Genomic DNA, 21,008 nt, shown 5'->3' with positions numbered 1-21,008 from the left:
GCGGGGTGCATTTGACCATTCGTATTCCATAGAGTCGGTAGGAACAAAATCTCAAACAAGTCGTCAGAACAAAAAGGTCCAAAGTAGCAAACAAAACCATGAGTAGAACATGACTAGACAAAACAAAACTGACAGGGTGAAACCGACACTGAATGGTCGTGCCAGGAGTCCTTTTAACTGTCACTGATCAAAACACATGTGCAGCTGCAGGCAGGCCCCTACAGTGCCATCCGTTGGTCGCAAACCGAAACGTGACTAAAATTTTGACTAAACGATCCATGTAGTCATATTACATGCTGGCGTTTTGTATTGCGACGGTACCACGAGAGCGCTTTAGCTGCTCCAAAAGTATCATGACGAATATCATATTCCGATAGCGCGCTTCACAAAGTATTCTCAGTTCACCCAAAACCAGGAAACTGCTTGGCGACACTCCCATGAATAAAAATACAGCTGAGATATTTGAAAAATTTGATGTCGTGACGTAATGAAAGATCGATGGACAACGCGGCGAATCAAGATGGACTTATCGGCCATTTTACTGAGCTCCACCGGTAACGCAGGTGCTGCCAGTGCTGTCGCTAGAGCTTCTAATTAAAGCCATTAGTAACACCTGTGTGGGCCCCATCGAAATGGCGGGGGGGACACAGTGCAATTTATTCTACTGATTTATTACCACCGCATGCAATTACCACCAAATCCCAACATATCCGCGCATCGTAGCACCAATGTATCTCATCAATGTGGTGTGATTGAATGTCGCAGCCCTATCGGTTAGCATGAAACATTAGCGTGTTGGGTTTTGTTTTGTTTTTTTTTTTTGGGGGGGGGGGCTAATAGATTTTACATTGTGGGGCAGGGGACCCCGGTTGATCTAATGACATTCATGAAGGTCAAACGTAGGTGGTGCGTTATTACATTATTGTATTGTGAAGTAAAATATTGTGGGGAGGTGGAGTGTATGTTCACAGATGCACACACACAATAGCTGGAAAACTGTGATCATAGTTGTACATATATCTGTCAAGCTAGCTATCTATTAGCTGTCTGGTTAGCTGGCTAGCTATCTTGCTATCCATCTATTAGCTATATGGATGACTGGCTATCTAGCTACCTACCTATCTATTGGCTATCTATTAGCTCGCTGGCTAGCTTTCTATCTATTTGAGTTACTTCCGGGTTGAGTGAACGCTGGCGGGTGTGGCTGCTGCTGCTCACCCACAGAAAAACTTATCCCGTGACTGTAAAGTGAAGTTGAGAGTTTTGAAAGGCGCTTATAAATGAAATGAATTATTAGTACACCTCCCAGATTGTTATTCTTATTAAAACACATTAGTTCTGTTAGTATTTTGTTGTTGCAGTTTTGGACTGGATTGGATTAGCCTTCATGAGTCTCGCAGTGGAGAAATTTACATTTTACAGGAGAAAAGTGAGGAAAGGAAGAAGTAGAAAAACAAAATACAGAGCTGCTGTAAAGACAGCCACTCTCACTGCGCCATCTTGAAGTCAAAAACAAATACACAAGACACATACAGTCTTCAATCTTTAGCAGTTTCTGCACCCTCTTTATTGCATGGGGCAGTTCTACATGAGAGGATTAAAGCATCCTTTTCACCATTGGAGGAGGGATGTCGTATGGGTGGAAATTCCAAACAAAAATCTCTCATGGATAAGAAAGTCATCAATATTTTGATCTGTGTTGTTCCATGCATGTTTTTTTCTTCATATTCACGTCGGTGAAATATATTTTTAATGCGTGCAAACAGTGTTCATACTTATTTTACAATATGATTTTTTTTATGAACTTCACTGAAGGCGTCATGTGTTAATTGTGGGTGGGAATGGGGGGGTCTTGTCCATCAAGATTATGCAAAATAGGCCAGAGCGTGTGCAGGGCGAAACCGCAGTGAGACCAGCGGCTTGTCAGTGTGTGTGTGTGTGTGTGTGCGTGTGTGTGCGTGCGTGCGTGCGTGCGTGCGTGTGTGTGTGTGTGTGTGTGTGTGTGTGTGTGCGTGCGTGCGTGTGTGTGTGTGTGTGTGTGTGTGTGTGTGTGTGTGTGTGTGTGTGTGTGTGTGTGTGTGTGTGTGTGTGTGTGTGTGTGTGTGTGTGTGTGTGTGTGTGTGTGTGCGTGTGTGCGTGTGTGTGTGTGTGTGTGTGTGAAAGCGCGCGCGTATGTCGCACGCGCGGGCGGCTCGGCCCGTCGGTAGATGGCGGTAACCCAAGCAAGCTGAGCAGGCGAGCAAGGGAGGGCTATCGGCCACTCGGGCTCCGGCGTTTGCGGCAGGAGGAGCACCAGAAGCAGCGGCAGCCGACGCACTGTGAAGGACACCGGGAGAGAGCGGCACCTCTCCGGCTCAAGCCCCCCCTTTCCACCTCCCCTGGCCCCCTCCTCCTTCACGCAGCCATGGAGGACAAAGCCAACTCGTTCTCCGGCGCCAAGGAGGAGAAGGCGGACGGGAATAACGCCTTCCAGCGGCAGGACTCCATCCAGAAGAACAACAGCGCGGGCGGCCAGAACACCAAGGAGCACGGCAACTCGGTGGGCTTCAAGGGGGAGCGCGACGAGGCCATGGTGGGCTTCGACGACCTGGAGGCGGCGTCCAGGCAACACGGGTTCATGCAGAGGCAATTCGGGGCTATGATGCAGCCCGGAGTCAATAAGTTCTCCCTGCGGATGTTCGGCAGCCAGAAAGCGGTGGAGAAGGAGCAGGAGCGGGTGCAGACGGCCGGCTACTGGATCATTCACCCGTATAGCGATTTTAGGTAAAAACACCTGAACGCACCCCCTCTCCCCTCCTCCCCTCCTCCCGGCTCCGGTCACCCGTAGGTCTGAGAGCTTTTTTTCACCCCCCCCCCGCCCCCCGCGCACACCTTGCACCCAAGCGCGCGTCTCATTGCGGCATTTTGCTGCATCGCACCAACGAACGTCCTTGGACGTGAGGTAAAAACACGCTCGAGCTCTCGCGCTGGCTGCGAGCGCGTGTCTCGTCTTTTTTACTCACCCCTACCCAGCCACCCCCCTCCAAATTGCAGCTCGTGCAGGATCCCCTCTACCTGCCAATGCAGCATCACCAGCATAGTGGATTGTAAACATTACTCTGCTGCAAGGATGGGGGGGGGGGTAGTCGACGACGGACCAAGGAGAGGTTTGCAGGGTGATGGGGGAGGGTGGGGGGGTTCTATTTTACTTTTCCCGTGTGATGTCATTTTGACGACGGGTAAGCAGTGGGGCGAGGGCTGGAATGTACTGTATATATATACGCTCCCCTACTTACGAACACTTGAGTTACGAACAACGGTATATACGAACAGTTTTGTAGTAACATACGTACATGTACATATGTTTATAGAACATATATTTTATTAAATGTTTATTTTTCAGTACAAACCAAGACAGGTTACTTGTACAAGCCTTAAACATACTGATATAGCCCTTAAAGGACAACCGACACCATGTTTTTGTTACCTAACTGACATCAGAAAAACGTTTTATAACATCTAAAATACCCAAAACACGAAGGCTGATATTTTTAGTAAAATGAAAACCACCAATAAAAATGACTTAAAGTGTCCAAAAGCTACGTCAAAATGACCTCGGCGATGCCGAGTTTCAGAAGGTCCTGCCCCTTGTTCATGACATCACGCCAGGACGTCTTGCCTTGCTCTAGAATCAAAACAATGGCTTCAGATTCAGAGAAGATCTTTTCCTGTTACTCATCCAGTTCTGAATATGATTCAAATAGTTCTGAAGCGGAAAGCATACATGTTTGCAACCGATTAAAGAAGTCCTCCCGTATCAATTCGATCCATCAGCCAATGTAGCGTCCCAGAAAATGCACAAGATGGACATGGTCTGCTTTGTCTGTGTAAACTAGTATCAAATAGTAATCTTGGCGCAACACACAATTCACCATGGCGTTATTTATGGTTTTTCCTGCTAATTTTGCCATCAACACGGATCAACACGAAGTTTTCAGACCAAAGTACCCAAAATGCATTGTGCGTCGCTTTCTCGGTCAGGGGCGTTCCTGACGTGACGTCACGTCAGGAATCATCACCAACTCAAAAACAAGACTTCCTGAATATTCAGCGCAAGTATTAAAAGGTAAAATATAGCTATGTGCCGTGGAATCTTTGTAAAATACGCTCAGTAGAAGTCACTTGAAGTGATTTTACAAATTATGGACACAACTTGTCCGGAGGCATCGGTTGTCCTTTAAACATACTTATATAAGCCTTAAACATACATTCCATACAAAATATAGCACTGAAGCAACTTACAAACGAATTCACCTTCCGAACAGCCGTTCGGAACGTATCTCGTTCGTAAGTTGGGGAGCGTCTGTAAACATACTGATTTAGCATGTCTTTTTATTATTCAGCGACATGCATGGAGGTTGATCGGAGATCTGTAAATTAGAGCACTCAAAAGCAGTGGACACGTGATAAAGCCACGGTGCACTCTGACTCTTTCTGTCTCTCTCGGCTTCAAGCTCACTGCCGATGACGTTGCGCAAAGGAAAGGCGGCCCAGCTTGTCGGCAATAAAAATACTTTTAGTTCGACCTCAGCCAGAGTGTGAGAAAATTGCCACAAATTTCAAGTTTGTTCTCATCAAACGCTGATTCACTGAACACCAAACACCAAAGTCTGCTCTCATGAAGAATAAAAACAAATGTAATTAGCATCACTGCTAATCGCAGCGGTTAATCTATTCTTAACTCATTCACTGCCATTCACAAATTAATTTGGGAATAGAAAACATGACGTTGAGCGCCATTGTCAGATTTGTTCGTGTTTTGTTTTTTTCATGCTTCGGTGCTGGTAAGGCGCAGGAGGCCATGGCCTCTAGCAATGTTTTTTTCCCTTCCACCAGGGGGATTATTTCCGTTTTTTCCATATTAGCGCTTTGTTCCAGCTTCAATTGTTGTTAAAGCGCTATATACACCAATATGTATGTATTGCATTGTATTTTGGGCAGCCACCCTAATTTCAAGCTCATATTACTCAAGACCCAAATAATTTAGGAATTAACTTTTTTTCTGATGAAAGAAGAGAGTCTAAGGTTTCTTACGCCGCATTGAATATTTATGTAGTCCTAAAACACAATATTCTGTGGGTCCTGGAATTCGAGTGACAATGACAAAAACCCTGGCACTGGAGTAGACACATTTTTGCACATCGTCTGGCAGTGAACGAGTTAAATTAATCAATGAATTTGCTGTTTGATTAAAACTCAATTAATTGATCTCTCTTGACACTTTGTTGGCGGTGTATAATCTTGTCAAACCAGAAATGTCTCTGGCTTGCCTGCTGTCATGTGATGGAAATCGGTGTCACGGTGGAATGAATGAAGCCCCCCCCCGGTGCTCCCACTGCCTCATTTAATTCCACCAGTGAAATCGGGTGCTGGTTGGCTACCGTGTCATGGTCCACTTCATCAATTAATGCATCCGGGCCTCTCATCCTGCGTGCCATCAGCCGTGTGGCTCAGCAGAAACAGTGGGATCCGTCATACGCCCCCAACTCCCACCCTCTTCGCCAGTTTTGCTCCACTCTGCAGCCTGCTCCTGTCTCTGAGAACTGGCCTTGGTCCTGAAGTCAGAGCCAGGCAGTCTGCAGAAGTGCTTCAACCTGAACCGTTATGCTGAATTTTTACATAAAAGTTAAAAACGGAAGAGCTCCCAGTTTACATTTTGGCCGTCGTGCCTTGTCGTGCCGGGTGTGGTGAGTCCCCGGTTTACATTTTTGTCGAATGTCAAAACGAATCAAGAGGACTGTACCGTTTGCCACATGCTTTTCTTATTTGTGTGTTAGGGATCAAGATGTCTTTTAACTAATTTATTTTTCAAGCAAATGTACTTTTACATACTTGAGCAGTGGTTCACACATCCGCCTCACAGCTTTCAGATTCCGTGTTCGAACCCTATGACAACGGCCTTTCAGTGTTGAGTTAGGGATTTTTTCGGGTATTGTGGTTTCTCCCCATGTGTGAAAGGCGTGCATGTAGTATTAATCGTATTGTTTGGGTACCCTGTGATTGGCTGGCAACCAGGTGAATATAGTGAGTTTGAACGCATAATCAGAAAGCCATTCACTGCCATTCACAAATTTATTCGGGAATTGAAATTAAGATGTCGAGCGCCATTCCGGAATTTTTGGGCGTTTTTTTTTTCTTGTTTAGGTGCCGATAAAGCAATGGTCATGGCGGCTGACAATGTTTTTTTTCTTCCATTTTTTCCATGTTGCCGTTTTCTTCACAATTCAGCTGTTGTTAAAGCGCTATATAAACCAATATGCATGTATTGCATTGTACTTTAGACAACCACCCTCATTTCAAGCTAATATAACTCCTGACACATATAATTTAGTAAAGTATTTTTTTGTGATGAAAAGAAGAGAGTCTAAGGTTTCTTATGCTGCATTAAATGTTTATGTAGTCCTAAAGCTCAATATTCTATGGGTCCTGGAATTCCGGTGACAATGACAAAAACGCTGGCACTGGAGTGGACACATGTCTGGCAGTGAATGAGTTAATATTCCCACAAAGGGGAAATTTGCAAAATGGTGAGATGCCTCAAATAAGTGAGTAAAATTAAACACATTGCGTTTTGCTTGTCATCGCTTTGTCAATTTCATGTGTTCACATCGAAGTTATGACAAAAAAAAAAAACCTTTTGACTACTTTGAGGACAAAAACAACTCCAGGCCTTGGATGTCATCCAGGGAGAGAAAAGTTTGTCATAACTAATTCCGATTGGAATAATTTTGGCCAAGTTTTGCTAATGTTGCCGTGACTCTCATAATGACCAAAAGTGCTTTGAATCAGAATTCAACCTTAGCAGAGATTTGCCATTCTTCAGTCGTCATTTTTCTGGCTGTAATTGGTGTTTGGAGTTGATCCCGATGATGACATGAGCAGGTTTATGGGAGATCTCCGATGGGATGTGCATGCAGTGTATGCGCAGCACATGGTAGTGGTCAAGGATTAGCAGTCAATGAGCTTAGTGGTCTCTGTAAAGCATTATGTAAGGATATTGACCTATGCTGCTAGAAGATACGCAAAGGGTGCACCTTAGCCAATTTTCTTATTTTATTTTGTTGGAGCATAACGGAAATGAATATGTTGTGTAACCTATGCCACCGTTTTGTGGCACATCAAAGTTATAAAGAACACGCAATTTGTCATTATAGTTGTTTTCTATTTGGTGTTTTTTTAATAGCGCTTGCTTTTTAAATTCGGTTAGTTTAATTTTTTTTTAATAATTATTTAAAAAAAAGTTATGCTGAGTTTTAGTTTAGATTTTATTAGTTTTGTTTTATAGATGTATGGACTATTTGTTGAGTGCAAATAAAAAAAAGTCACCATTGCGCAAGTATGGTTGAATCATTTCAACACTAATTCTTAAATGACCGTTCAACGTTCCATTGTTTGCATGGGTGAACATAACGAACCGCCTAAAATAAAACCTCTCCTTTCCCATGAGCACCTTAATAATAATAATAATAATAATAATAATAATACATTTGATTTCTAAGCAAAACTCTCAAGTGCACACTATACAGTCATATAATCAATTTTTCTGTGGGTGAGCAGCGGCAGGCACATGCGCCAGCGTTCACTCAACCTGGAAGTAACTCAAATAGATAGAAAGCTAGCTAATAACTATCTAGCTAGCAAACAGATAGCTATGTAGATAGCTAATACATAACAACACGAGCCAGCGTTGACTCAACCCGGAATAACTCAAATAGATAGAAAATTAGTTAGTTAATAGATAACTAATAGATAGCTAGCTAGATGGCTAATGGATAGCAAATAGCTAACTAGGTAGATAGCTAATAGAGAGCAACACGAGCCAGCGTTGACTCACCCCGGAATAACTCAAATAGATAGAAAGCTAGCTTGCCAATAGATAATGAACAAGTAGTTAGCTAGATAGCAAATAGCCAGCTAGCAAGGTAGATAGCTAATAGATAGTTACACGAGCCAGCGTTCACTCAACCCGGAAGTAACTCAAATAGATAGAAAGCTAGCTCACTAGCAAATAGATAGCTAATAGTTAGCTAGCTAGACAGCAAACAGATAGCTAGGTAGGTAGCTAATAGATAGCAACATGAGCCTGCATTGACTCAACCCGGAATATCTCATACATAGAAAGCTAGCTAGCTAACAGATAACTAATAGATAACTAGCTAAGTAATTCATGACTTTGTCACATCTCAGCTCGATTACTGTAATTCGCTTCACTTTCGAGTTAGCTAATCCTCTATGAAGAGTCTCCAGCTGGTCCAGAATGCTGCCGCTCGCCTCTTGACTGGTGCTCGTAAGAGGGAGCATACAACTCCTACTTTGGCTTCCTTTCACTGGCTCCCTATACATTTTAGAGTTCTTTTCAAGATCTTATTATTTGTTTCCAATTTTTTAAATGGCCTCACTCCTCCTTACCTGAGCTCATCCACCCGTGCTGGTCTTTATTAGATGTGCCAAAAACTAAACAAAGGCTCGGAGGGGATGGAGCCTTTTCCGTTGCTGGTCCTACTTTCTGGAACCTGCCAGTGAATATTCGACAAGCCCCATCGCTGCCCAGCTCTCAAACCCATCTCAAAATTCACTTGTACTCTTTGGCATTTGACTCGCTATGATTCTGACTTGATCTTGGTTTCACTCCCTGGTGCTTTCTACTATCTTTGTGACTGCTTTATTTTCTGTGTGTGATAGTTGTCCGTGTTAAGCGCTTTGTTACACCTTTTGTTCTTGTTAAAGCGCTATATAAATCAATATGTATTGTATTTTAGACTTTATCGCAGTGGTTCTAGTTAGCTTGTGTTAGTTTTATAAATGGGAGATGTTGTCAAAATGTTATTAATTTGTTATTTTATTTTGTTTAAAAGAATAGACAATTATTCATCCTTTATTAATGTGGAAAACAACCTCCAACTCCAAGAAGCAGGTCGGACATTTGCCCCTTCCCCATCATCCACCCCCATCCCCCCGCCCCCCAAACTTCCGTACCATTGCCCTGACATTTTCTAAAGGCCACTTTCTGAAAGCGAAGTCGCTTGGGAAATTGCCTTCCTTCTTCTTCTCTCATTTCACATTTAGTGTCCTCTGGAACCCCCTCCTGCTAACCCACCATCCCAAAAAGCACAACTTCTCAATCTCCATAAAAACTTCAAGTATATCCCTTCACGTAACACCCGGCATGTCCTTTTTGCGTCCCACTGCTTAAAGATTAATGGCAAGTTAGTAGTATCCGTTATTCAGACGTTTTTGGAGAGGTCCCACATGCATGGCCTTCTCTACCTTTTGCTCATGTTACTTTCTTAAAAGCCTTCTTAGTGTTTTCATACTTGCCCGTGGTCCAGTATTGCGCAGCTCCTTAAACATACAGGATGATATTAACTCATTCCCTGCCATTCACAAATTTCTTCGGGAATTGAAAATATGACGTAGAGCGCCATTGTCCAAATTTGTTCGGGTCTTATTTTTCTTGCTTGGGTGCCAATAAAGAGCTGGCCAGACCTCTGGCCCTAGACCTAGCTTTTTCCCTTCCACAAGAGGGAAGCATTTCCCCTTTTTTCCATGTTAGCACTTTGTTCCAGCTTCAGCTGTTGTTAAAGCGCTATATAAACCAATATGTGTGTATTGCATTGTATTTTGTATTGAATGTTTACATAGTCCTAAGAGTCAATATTCTGTGGGTCCTGGAATTCAAGTGACAATGACAAAAACCCTGGCACTGGAGTGGACACATTTTACTCAAACATCATCGAGTACATGGGGAAAGTCGTTAAGATTGCACAACTGTCCTTGTTTTTCAGTTCCTGTTGTGTTTATTATTTTGCTTTGTGTTGGCTATTATGTGAATCGCTTTGTTGCAACTCTTGTGAAAATGTATTATTATTATTTTTGCACATGTCTGGCAGTGAACGAGTTAACGTACATGGCTAAGCTAACGCGACTCGAACATTATCAAACATCTGCATTTGTTCCTCCCGGCTCAGGCTTCCTTCTCTGGGTTTTATAAATAGCACAGTATTGATCCGCCGTCAGTAAGAGGGCAATAATGATGCATTGGTGTTTATCCACGCAATGATTGATAATCAGCTCAGATCGATGCTTGCGTCAAAAGCAAATGGCGATGAATTTCTTGCTTTGGAACGCCTGTGCTAATATTTCGGCCCAACTGAAGACTTTTTTTCACATGGAAAGCCGATGAAAAAAATAAAATAAGAAACAAACCTGCCTTCAATATAAAATCGGCAAAGGGAGTGTTTTGATAATAATACATTTAATTTATAAGTGCCTTTCAAAACTCTGACACTTTACAGTCACATTTGGCCACACGTTACCCCGCAATCACGTGTAGGTGATGTCATCATTGCGTGACATGGATACAAACAGGAGACATGAGTGTCAAATATCAACGTTATTTTAAACTAAAAAGAAGAAAAATAACTTCCTGTAGCTCTTAGCTCACCCGTGCACACCGTGTGTCTTCAGAAAGGGGACGATGAGCGTTTTGGACATTTTTTTTTTGGACTCTTACCTATAGTGGGAATTGTAGTACTTGAATCGGGACTCCTTGATTAACTAATTCACTGCCATTCACCAATTAATTTGGGAATTGAAAATATGACGTAGAGCGCCATTCCCGAATTTGATCGGGTTTTGTTTCTTCATGCTTGGGTGTTGATAAAGTGCTGGCTATGGCCTTTGGCAATGTTTTTTATTTTCCACAAGGGGCAGCACTTCCTTTCTTTCCATGTTAGTGCTTATGTACGTATTGCATTGTATTTTGTACAGCCACCCTCATTTCAAGCTCATATAACTCCAGACCCATATAATTGCTGTGATACGACCTCAAAAGGCAGAAAACTGCAAGATCAAATGAAAAAAAAATACCAGCATTTTCCGGCAATTGTAAAAGGAGCTTTACACAAGAGGTGTCATCTTCATCATCTCTGACTCTGATCCGAGCTTTACAGTACGTTGACCCGCCCCCTTTCTGATTCGCAGTTTTGATAATATCTCCGAAAGCAGAATCTTGCTTTATCTAAGTGATTGAAAAAAAACGCTGGCTTTTCCGAACGTGGTAAAAGGCACTTCACACATAAGTGACATCCCGATTCAGCCATGGCTACAATATTAGCTTTGAAAGTGAAAAATATGGTGGTCGATCTTGTCTCCACCTTTTTATTCAGAACTCAAGGTGGAGAAAGCGGCTGATTTAATGAAGTCACTTGGCCGGCATTGCAACCATGTTGGCAGTGATTTGCAGTCTTTTTTGTGTGTGTGTTTTTTCCGCCTCCTGAACAGTTTCGAGGTAATGACGTCTCTGGCTTCCATCAATCCCTATTGAAGTTTTTCCGCTGCCTACCCGAGCCGCTTAACAAACTGTTTCCGTTATAGCTCTTGATTGATGCACTACAAAGTGGACTAGATGTCGACGCCGGATCTCAATGCATCGCTGCCGGTCCTAACTGGGCACGCCGAACCTTTGCCCATCCGGGGCGGTGATAGATAATAGACAGAATCGAAGTTACCATATTTAAAAGGCCCACAATGGAAGCACAGAAAATCTGGGGTCAATCTGAGGTGAACAAATACAGCCTGTTAAAGTGTCATCTTCATGTTGGAGATCTGGCCTTTGACTCATTTATGGCTTTGTAAACTCCTTCACAGGAAGAGTTCATTTGGCAGGTTACAAATCTATCAGTTCATGGAAAGACAGCCCATTAAAATGTCTATGTTCTGATGTTTTGTAGTTGTGCTTGGGTCGTCCAGGCGCGTGGTATTCAAATCAAGAAGACTATGTTTTACTAATGTATCACTTAAATTTGCATATACAGTGCTACATTGGCTCACAAACTTAATTGGTTCCCAGACAGAGTGTGTAAGGCGAAAAGTATGTGTCCCAAAAATTAATTTCCCACAGCAAATCATTAAAATGAGAATAATCCATTCCCTGGTCCCCATAAAACATAACTCTACTTTCTAATTTTCTAAGCCTTAAAACTACACAAAATATACCTTATTTCATTTCAAATTGAACTGATGGCTAGTGCGGGTTATTTGTAGGGCCTGATTGATGGGAATTTTAACCTTGCAGTCTACACTCTACCTTTGAGCTATCAAAGTTGAAACAAGTCCAAATTTCACTGTTTTCTATCCGTTTTGTCACGCTCACTTTGTTTTCTGCCTGTCTCTTTAATGTTTGAACCACCTCCCCTCACTGCTGCGTTCCTGACCAATCACGTGGCTTTAACCAAAGACTGGGGGCGGGGAATAGAGGAACAAAACAAGCCGGCTGCCATTTTCTTTTAGGTGAACGGGCTCTCAGTCATTGTGGCAGCTCCGTGTGTATCCCGAAAAATAGTTTGTATGCCAAGGTAAAAGTTTCATAAATTTAACGTTCGGAAACCAAAAAATTCGTAAGCCAAGGGGTTCGTAAACCAATGTATCACTGTACTCTCAATAAATAGCTTGGCAGAGGGCGTCAGAAGTTGTGCGTCGGTCATGAATGACTACGTCCTCTGCCGGCAGTAAAAGACAATCTTCCTGTGTTCGAGCCTTTGCGGCCCAAGTGTTAAAGCAAGCGCTTAATTCAATGAGATGTCGGGAGAAGCGCACATACCGTTAAGTGTGGCTGACTGCATCGTCACGTTTGGTGACCATCTCCTGAATAACCAAACGGCCATGCGGCAGTCCAACGTGAACATGTTTTTTTTTTTCCCGTACAGTTTGTATTTGACCTTTCACCTGTTCATAAAAAGACAAATAACATGGCTGTCAGGCTCAAGGCCCATTTGGCTGCCGCTCGGCCACAAGAATATTAACCCGGACGCTCCCCTCAAGGTTCTTTGTTGAGTCACGGCCACACGTCCGAAGAGGCTTCATGTCAATGTCCATCCGTGTAAAAATAACCCAGCCGCGGCTATATCCTGCGTCGCCTGGAGGGCTCCTATTTAGCGTTAAGTGAAGACAATTATCGGACGTGCAATCTGTGGGTATTTATGAAGCCGAGGTCGTGCCTTAATGAATTCATACAGATCCATTACTGCCCGATCCAGAATGGCAGCGCAAAGGCACACCGCCCGCCACCCATCTCGTCGATTTTCACCCTCGGAGGATGGCGTCATGGTGGAGTTTTTAGTCGCTAGATACAATGCCTGAAAGCATCTATTTACAGACCTTATCGGCGGTCCCCGGGATGCTCCGAGGGGTTGGCGAATTGCTTGTGCAGCCACGGACAACCCTGGACCAAGGGCAGGGTTATGTTTGTCTCTATGAAATAGTCCATAAGTCTTACCCTGTAGTTGTCACAATCATTTTTGGTGAAGCTGGTATACCAGGATTGTGTTTTAAACCTGGACATATTTTGTTCTCTTGTCAAGGTCGAGGTAGCACATCGGCTCAGTCGTTTGCCTCTCCGCCATAGCGTCTGCATAATACAATGCTGTGAGAGAGTGTTTGCACCCCCTCAACCTTCTTCTGATTTCTGTATTCTTTGCTGATGTATCGCATACTAGCACAAAGCTTTCACTTCATCAAACCAATTTTATATAATGCATTTGCACATTTAGTGTCCAGGCTGTACTACAGATGGCATCGATCATACTGTTGTTTCTGTTTTATATGAAAATATGTGACGTCACTTTTTTGTTTACTAACTGACATTAGAAAAACTTTTATAGCATCTAAAATACCCAAAAACGCAGTATGATATTTTTTGTCAAATGCAAAACACCAATAAAAATGACTTAAAGTGTCCAAAATCTGCAAAAAAAATTGAGCTGCGAATTGGGCATTTTCAGAAAGTCCCGCCCCCAGTTCGTGATGTCACACCAAGACGTCTTGCATTGCTGGAGAATCACATCCAGTTATGAATATGAATATGATTCAAATAGTTCTGAAGAAGAAAGCATACGTGTTTGCAATCAATTAAAGAATTTATTCCGTGTCATTTTGAGGCATCAGGAGTGGGAAATGTTGCACCCAAGGGAGGCAGAAAATGGCGACAAAGCCGTGTAGAGAATTAGTTCACCGGTTTCCACAGGCTGATAAATTCCTTCCATGGAGCTTGGATGCCCTCTTCGTTTTGGTGCAACACAAGGTTTTCAGACCAAACAAGTACAGCAAAATACATTGACGTGATGGAAGGACTGCTACAAGGTGTCCTTTTTTTTCAGCCAGGGGCGTTCCTTCAGTGACGTCACGTACGGACTCGTCACCAACTCAAAAACAAGACTTTCTGAATATACAGTGCGAGTCTTAAAACGTAAAATATAGCTATATGTGGTGGAATCTTTGTAAAATACGCCCAGTAGAAGTCATTTGAAGCCATTTTACAAATTATGGACACAACTTGTCCGGAGACGTCGGTTGTTCCTTAACCATTTTTTTCCACATCAAAATGTCGTGGTTTGCCGGTTATTTATTTTTTATGTCTGTATTTATTTATTTGTTTGTTTACTTGCATATATATCTGTTTGTTTGTTTATGTGTGTATTTATTCATTTATTTGTTTATTATTCAGTCATCTCTTTATTAATTTATGTATGTGTTTTTGTGTATTTGTGTAATTATTTATTCATCTGCTATTTATTTTTGTGTGTGTGTATTTGTGTTATTTATTTATTAGTTTTTTGTTTGTTTATTTTTGTTTTTATTCATTTACTTGTTTATTCATTAATTTACTTATTAATATATTTATTTATTTGTTGTGTATTTATTCATTTATTTATTTATTCAGTCAGCTATTTTTGTTTATTTGTGTTATTTATTTATTTATGATTTATATATTATTTATTCAGCAATTCGTAATTAATGTATTTATTTATTTTGTATTTTGGTATTCATTTATTTGTTTTTATTTGTTTTTTATTTATTATTATCTATGTTTGTATTTATTTATTTAGTTAGTTATTTGGTTGTTTTGACTTCCAATACTAATGCAGGTGCCCGTTTTTGCAGGTTCTACTGGGACTTGATAATGCTCATCATGATGATGGGGAATCTAATCATCATTCCTGTGGGAATAACCTTCTTCTCAGAGCAGACCACCACCACCTGGTTGGTGTTTAACGTGGCCTCGGACACCATCTTCCTGGTGGATCTGGTCATGAACTTCAGGACGGGCATCGTGAACGAGGAAAGCTCCGAGATTATCCTTGACCCCAAGGTCATCAAGATGAACTACCTGAAGAGCTGGTTTGTGGTAGACTTCCTGTCATCCATACCGGTGGATTATATCTTTTTGATCGTGGAGAAAGGCTTTGACTCAGAGGTATACAAGACGGCGCGCGCCCTCCGCATCGTCCGCTTCACCAAGATCCTCAGTTTGCTGCGACTGTTGAGACTGTCTCGACTCATCCGATACATCCATCAGTGGGAGGAGGTGGGTACTCAACCGTTGCCTAGCTACGCGCAACTTTCTGCTCAACTTGTATTTGCTGGTGCTAGCATTATAACTGTCGAAATGCCAGGAGCGATCATGTATCATGCTTGTATATGTATTAGCTATCTAACGAGCTATCTATTAGCTATCTAGCGAGCTATCTATTATCTGTCTAGCTAGTTATCTATTAGCTGTCTAGCGAGCGATCTATTAGCTATCTAGCGAGCTAATAGCTACGTAGCTAGCTTTCTATTAGCTAGCTAGCAATTGTTCTTGTACCTATCTAGCTAGATTTCTGTTAGCTCTCTAGCTATCTTTCTATTAGCTAGCTAGATATTAGCTAGGTAGCTAGCTATTAGCTATATAACTAGCTATATATTAGCTATCTCTTTGCTAGCTAGCTTTCTATCTATTTGAGTTATTCCGGTTGAGTGAACACTGGCGAGTGTGGCTGCCGCAGAAAAACTTATCCTGTGACCTTGAGAGTTTTGAAAGTCACTTATAAATGAAATGTATTATTTTTATTGTTATTATACCATCAACCGGGTAGTACCATAGCCAATTATCGAATACCACATCCTCGTATCATTCTGGATGCACTATGACCATGTCGGATATCGATGATACGACAGTGCATTGTGTTCATGCACCAAATCCCCCGAATCATGCTAGTTATACCACCCTCTAGGCTTTCCATTGTGCTGGATATACCGTAACGTATCATACCGAATAAACCACCGTCTCAAATTCTGCTGGATATCAAATACTTGTGTGTTATGGAAGCTATACGGTTGGATTTACTGCTAGATATACTGTCGCGTGTTGGATTATGGTTGCTGTGTGTTGTCCCCGGAAGCCATCGCCACAAATCATGATACATATAACGTATCGTAGAGTACTAGATATTCTGAGTTTTCCAGATTGTGACGGATATAGTGTAGCGATATAGCGATTATACAATAGCTGCGGCATGTGCAGGATATACGACAGTCCACGGTGTACTGCAGCCATGTGTGCGTATCATTTCGGATATGTTGGGGTGCTCTATATTTATTTACCGCATTTTCCGGTGTATAAGGTGCACTGGAGTATAAGCCACACTCCCAAACAAAACAATAGTTTCTTGTGTAAAAACAAAATATTTACTTTGAAAAATCTCACACAAACAGTTACTGTATTTTCCGGTGTATAAGCCGCATCGTAGTACAGTAATAGCTCGGTTTATGAATCCCTTGTCTTACGAACTTTTCGGTTTTACGAACGTTAAATTTATGAAACATTTTCCTTGGCATACAAACAATTTTTCAGGATACACACAGAGCTGCCACAATGAGTGGTGTGTCATTCGCGAACGAGCCCGTTCTCCTAAAAGAAAATGGCAGCCGACTGTTTTTGTCCTCTATTCTCCGCCCCCAGTCTTCGGTTAAAGCCACGTGATTGGTCAAGAAGGCAGCAGTGAGCGGAGGTGGTTTAAACATTAACGAGACAGGATAACGACAAAGTGAGAGTGACAAAATGGATAGAAATCAGTGAAATTTGGACTCTCTATAAAATTTGGGCTCTCTATAATGGTGATTTTTCATTTTTGGGGAGTATTTCAGTATAATACCAAACATCATACAGTATTTTTAAGACTGTTTCATCCCTCTACCAATGAATTATAATATATCATGGACTATTCTGCAAAAATTCTGCAAATACAGAGCATTAGGCTGGAGGTTGTATTTGCTCATACAAACGCATTATGAGATGCTTGTATGATAATATTAGTGTCTCTCATCGGAGATAATTAGGCTTACGGTTCCTGATGGGATAACGGTGGCATTTATTTGTTTAAAGTGGACTAATTGGAGTGCTGTTTGGCATACCTATTCCTCTACTGTATTCTTTATTCCCGACATATCCTCTGCGTCCTTGTCCAACCTTGTTCCTTGTTTGTTAATGTCATCGTCCTCATGCAGTGGACGTGCTTTTGGTGCGCTTGTTACGCATGACCAAACATGGATTCAAGGGTCCAAATGGCTGCTAGGTGAAATCGGGAGCATTTTTTTTTTGTTAGCTTAAACATCATGCCTAAATGAATCCGCCTCGATTAACCTACCAGTCCGTGAGTTCAATTTCAAGCTCTTGTGACGCGACCCAATGAAGTAAAAAGTACTTCAAACTACGAAGGCAGCCCTTTTTCAAAACATATTTTCAATTACCGCTTTTGGTAGGGAAACGTCTGGAATCATTATTAAGAGATGGGCTGATTTTATTCACCATCATGCTGGATTATAACATAACTGCATATAGGCCTGCGTTTAAAGTACTGCAGCCGTGTATGATGCTGGATGGCCATGTTTTATTTCACATGTAGCAAACCAATGCGTAGCGCTTAGATATGTCTTAGTCAAATGTGGTCAGAATCATCTTTATTGGCGAAGTATGTCGAACACACAAGGAATTTGACTCTGATAGAACACGCTGCACTAGTATCATCATTAAAAAAAGACATGACAAAGATACTATACAGTTCCATTTTGTTACTATTTGGAGTTAATGGCTAGGGGGAAGAAGCTGTTTAAATGTCTTCTGGATTCGCCGCACATGGATCGTTAGCGCCTGGCTGAGGGGAGTCGCTGGAAAAGGTGGTGAGCAGGGTGCGGAGGGTCCAGTGGGATTTTCTGCGCCCTTATCTTGATTCTTGCAGTGCGCAAGTACTTGAGAGTGGGTAGGGCGTTGTCAATGATTTTTTTTCTTCCGCCATCGTAACTGTCCGTTGAACATATTGTCCATTTTTGTGGCGGCCCCGAACCAAACCGTGATGAAAGAACGCAGGATTGATTCGATGACTGCTGCGTAGAAATGTGGTACGAGGTTATCTTAGCTACGCACGTTACAGAGATGGATATGTTAGTCATGTCTTTTGTGGCAAAAATTCATGTTTGGATTTATTATAGCCGCATATGTTTTGAGGATATAGCTGCGTAGTCAGATATGATGATTTCATTCGATCTTAACTGGGCAATCGAAAGATCATTTTGCAGTTTGTTTATTTATATATATTTTTTCACCAAATGCCTCCTGTTGTCATGTGCTGTGCATGCTGGCTATGTGGGAAGCTGATTAGCATTCCAGATGAGCCACGAGGAGTCTGTGTGGGAGGATGGCAAGGTGGCATAGGCCACAACCACAAACAAGAATGATGCTTAATGAACGAAGAAATGAATGAACGTCCTTCCCGCAAGTGTTGTTTCTGCAGCCAACAATAAAACGGAGGCGTTGAGATGTCGTAGCCCTCCGCATCCAGTACGCCAACACATCAACGGATCCGACACGTTGGCAGGAATCGCTGTGAGTGTGGAGAGTGGGAAAATTCTGAGCCGTCACGTAGGGTTAGGTCAGATAAAGGATTTGTGTTTAAAAAAGGGGAAACAAACGCATGCTGTAATACAGTCAACCGTCGTCCGTACCATCCAGTCACCCACTCGGAAGTGGACGATAAATCGTCATCCGGTATGCACGTCAGCGTCCTTCAGTGTGAACCCCTTCCTCACTTTGTCACCACCTCTTTGCTCCATCTGCCTCATCAAGAGTCTTACTCAGTCACAACAGGGCTGAAACCTGCATATTTTGCTCTACTTATATGACCGTTACCTTGGAAGAGGGGGGGGAAGTGTCATGTATGAATTATTAGTATCGCATATTGACCTAATCAGCCGATAGAATCAAATCCTGAATTTTTACGTATATCGGAATGCGCTGCAATATATCACCTTTATGTGCTAACACAGTTTTTTTTAATTTTGTACATTTTTAGTAGGTTTTAAAAATATTAAAAAATATTTGAATAAAAATCTAAAATTATTTTCACATTTTTAAAGAAATATTATTTTCTCAAATTTAGTAAGTTTTAAAACTAAAAATATTTAAATAACAATCTCAAACTATTTTACATTTGATTACAAATTTAGTAATTTTTTATTGAAAAAAAAAGGTTTTTGAGTAAAAAGCTGAAAACAATGTCATGTTTTAAAAAAATAATAAACATTAACATTTTTTTTCATATTTAGTGAGTATTTTTTTTTAAATTAAAGCTGTATTTTAATAACTATCTCAAAATATTTTCACGTTTAAAAAAAATAACCATTTGAATTTTTTTGTCAAATTTAGCGAGTACATTTTTTATTAAAAATGTTCTTTGAATGACAATCTCAAAATTTTCACATTTGTAAAAAATAAACATTTAGTTTTTTCCATCAAATTTAGTGAGTAATTTTTTTTATTAAACATGTTCTTTGTAAAAAGTAAAACATTTAAAATGTGTCTCAAATTTAGTGAGTATTTTTTTTATTAAAAATGTCATTTGATATTAATGTCAAATATTTTTAATTTTTAAAAAATAGTAAACATTTTAATTTTTTTCTAAAATTTAGTATTTTTTTTCATGCAATTTATAATATTATATATTTTATTTGAATAACAATATAAAAATATTTTCACATTAAAAAAAATACACATTACAAATGTCTTCTCAAATTTAGTGAGGAAATTGGTTTTATAAAAAAATGTATTGGAATAACAATCTCACATTTAAAAAAAATAATAAACATTTTAAAATAGCACTAACGGTTTGCGTTTTGTGAACTTCAAAAGAGGTATTTTCAACAACAAACAGCTTCAGCTATTGTTAAAGCACTATATAAATCAATATGTATTGTATTGTACTGTACTGTTATTTTGAAAAGGAGAGAACTCTGAATGTTCTGAGCTTCTGTTATACCATGCTGGATCTAGATAGTGTTCATCAACCTAAATGTTGCTCAACTTCCCAGAGTTGATGTCACCTTGGACAGGTTTTCAAGTCGTGCAACCCAATTGGACTGATCGAAAAGCGATGAATCAACAATTGAGTAATCATGAATGGATTACTAAGCATCTCCCTTGCTTTTGACTGATAATTCCTAATAGGTTGGGCCCAAAACAAATGATGAGCTTCATTATTCAGAAATTTCCTGTCAACTGCAATTGTCGTTCATGCATGTTTGTACTATAGTTTCCAGGCAATGTGTAGCCGGTGGGCCATCATGCCCCGTGTGCTCAATCATTCATTCGTTTGTTTGCTCGCACGTAATTATGACGATGTGCAGCGCTCAGGGAAATTGCAGCTTACGCAGAGAAGGTCGTGCCGAGCAGTTGACTGCTCATTTGGCATGCTGACTAAAACAAACAAGGATTAAAAAAAAGACAAATTCAGAAAGTATGATGATTTTGTTTATTTACATCCGATACGGTGGCCTACAGAGGACATATTTAAACAGAGTTTTGTAACGGAACACCTTAGATGAGTCACGCTCAGCTCGTAGCGCTCAAACCTCAGAGCATCAACACCATGCTTGGACATATTTTTGCACATTGTCTGGCAGTGAATAAGTTAATGAGCTTACAATAGTAACGTGTTTTACTGATCACCAACTGCGACCATTAAAATAAAACATTCTTTCGGTCACATTCCACGGATGCATCCTAGCAAATATGGCAGCCCTTTGTTGCCTTATTTAGCTTGAAGAGGTGAATACATTTAGAGTCAAACCTGAGTTTTAAGACCATAATCCGTTCCAGA

At 41.1% G+C, this 21,008-nt stretch overlaps 1 protein-coding gene across 1 annotated transcript in view; it reads left to right on the top strand.

Annotated features, from left to right (window-relative positions):
* Positions 1–2,134: 2,134 nt before the first annotated feature.
* The window catches only part of hcn1 (hyperpolarization activated cyclic nucleotide-gated potassium channel 1), a 73,409-nt gene continuing 54,535 nt past the window's right edge, over positions 2,135–21,008 (top strand). Inside the window, exons 1-2 of the mRNA XM_089020606.1 lie at positions 2,135–2,763; positions 14,980–15,403. Of these exons, the coding sequence (XP_088876732.1) occupies positions 2,405–2,763; positions 14,980–15,403 (783 nt within the window). The 5' untranslated portion in view covers positions 2,135–2,404. The remainder of the gene's footprint in view (positions 2,764–14,979; positions 15,404–21,008) is intronic.

The sequence above is a fragment of the Hippocampus bargibanti genome, linkage group LG18, assembly GCF_051943395.1.
Source record: "Hippocampus bargibanti isolate YZ-2025 linkage group LG18, ASM5194339v1, whole genome shotgun sequence".
Classification (NCBI taxonomy): Eukaryota; Metazoa; Chordata; class Actinopteri; order Syngnathiformes; family Syngnathidae; genus Hippocampus; species Hippocampus bargibanti.
This window is presented reverse-complemented; position numbering and strand designations above follow the sequence as displayed.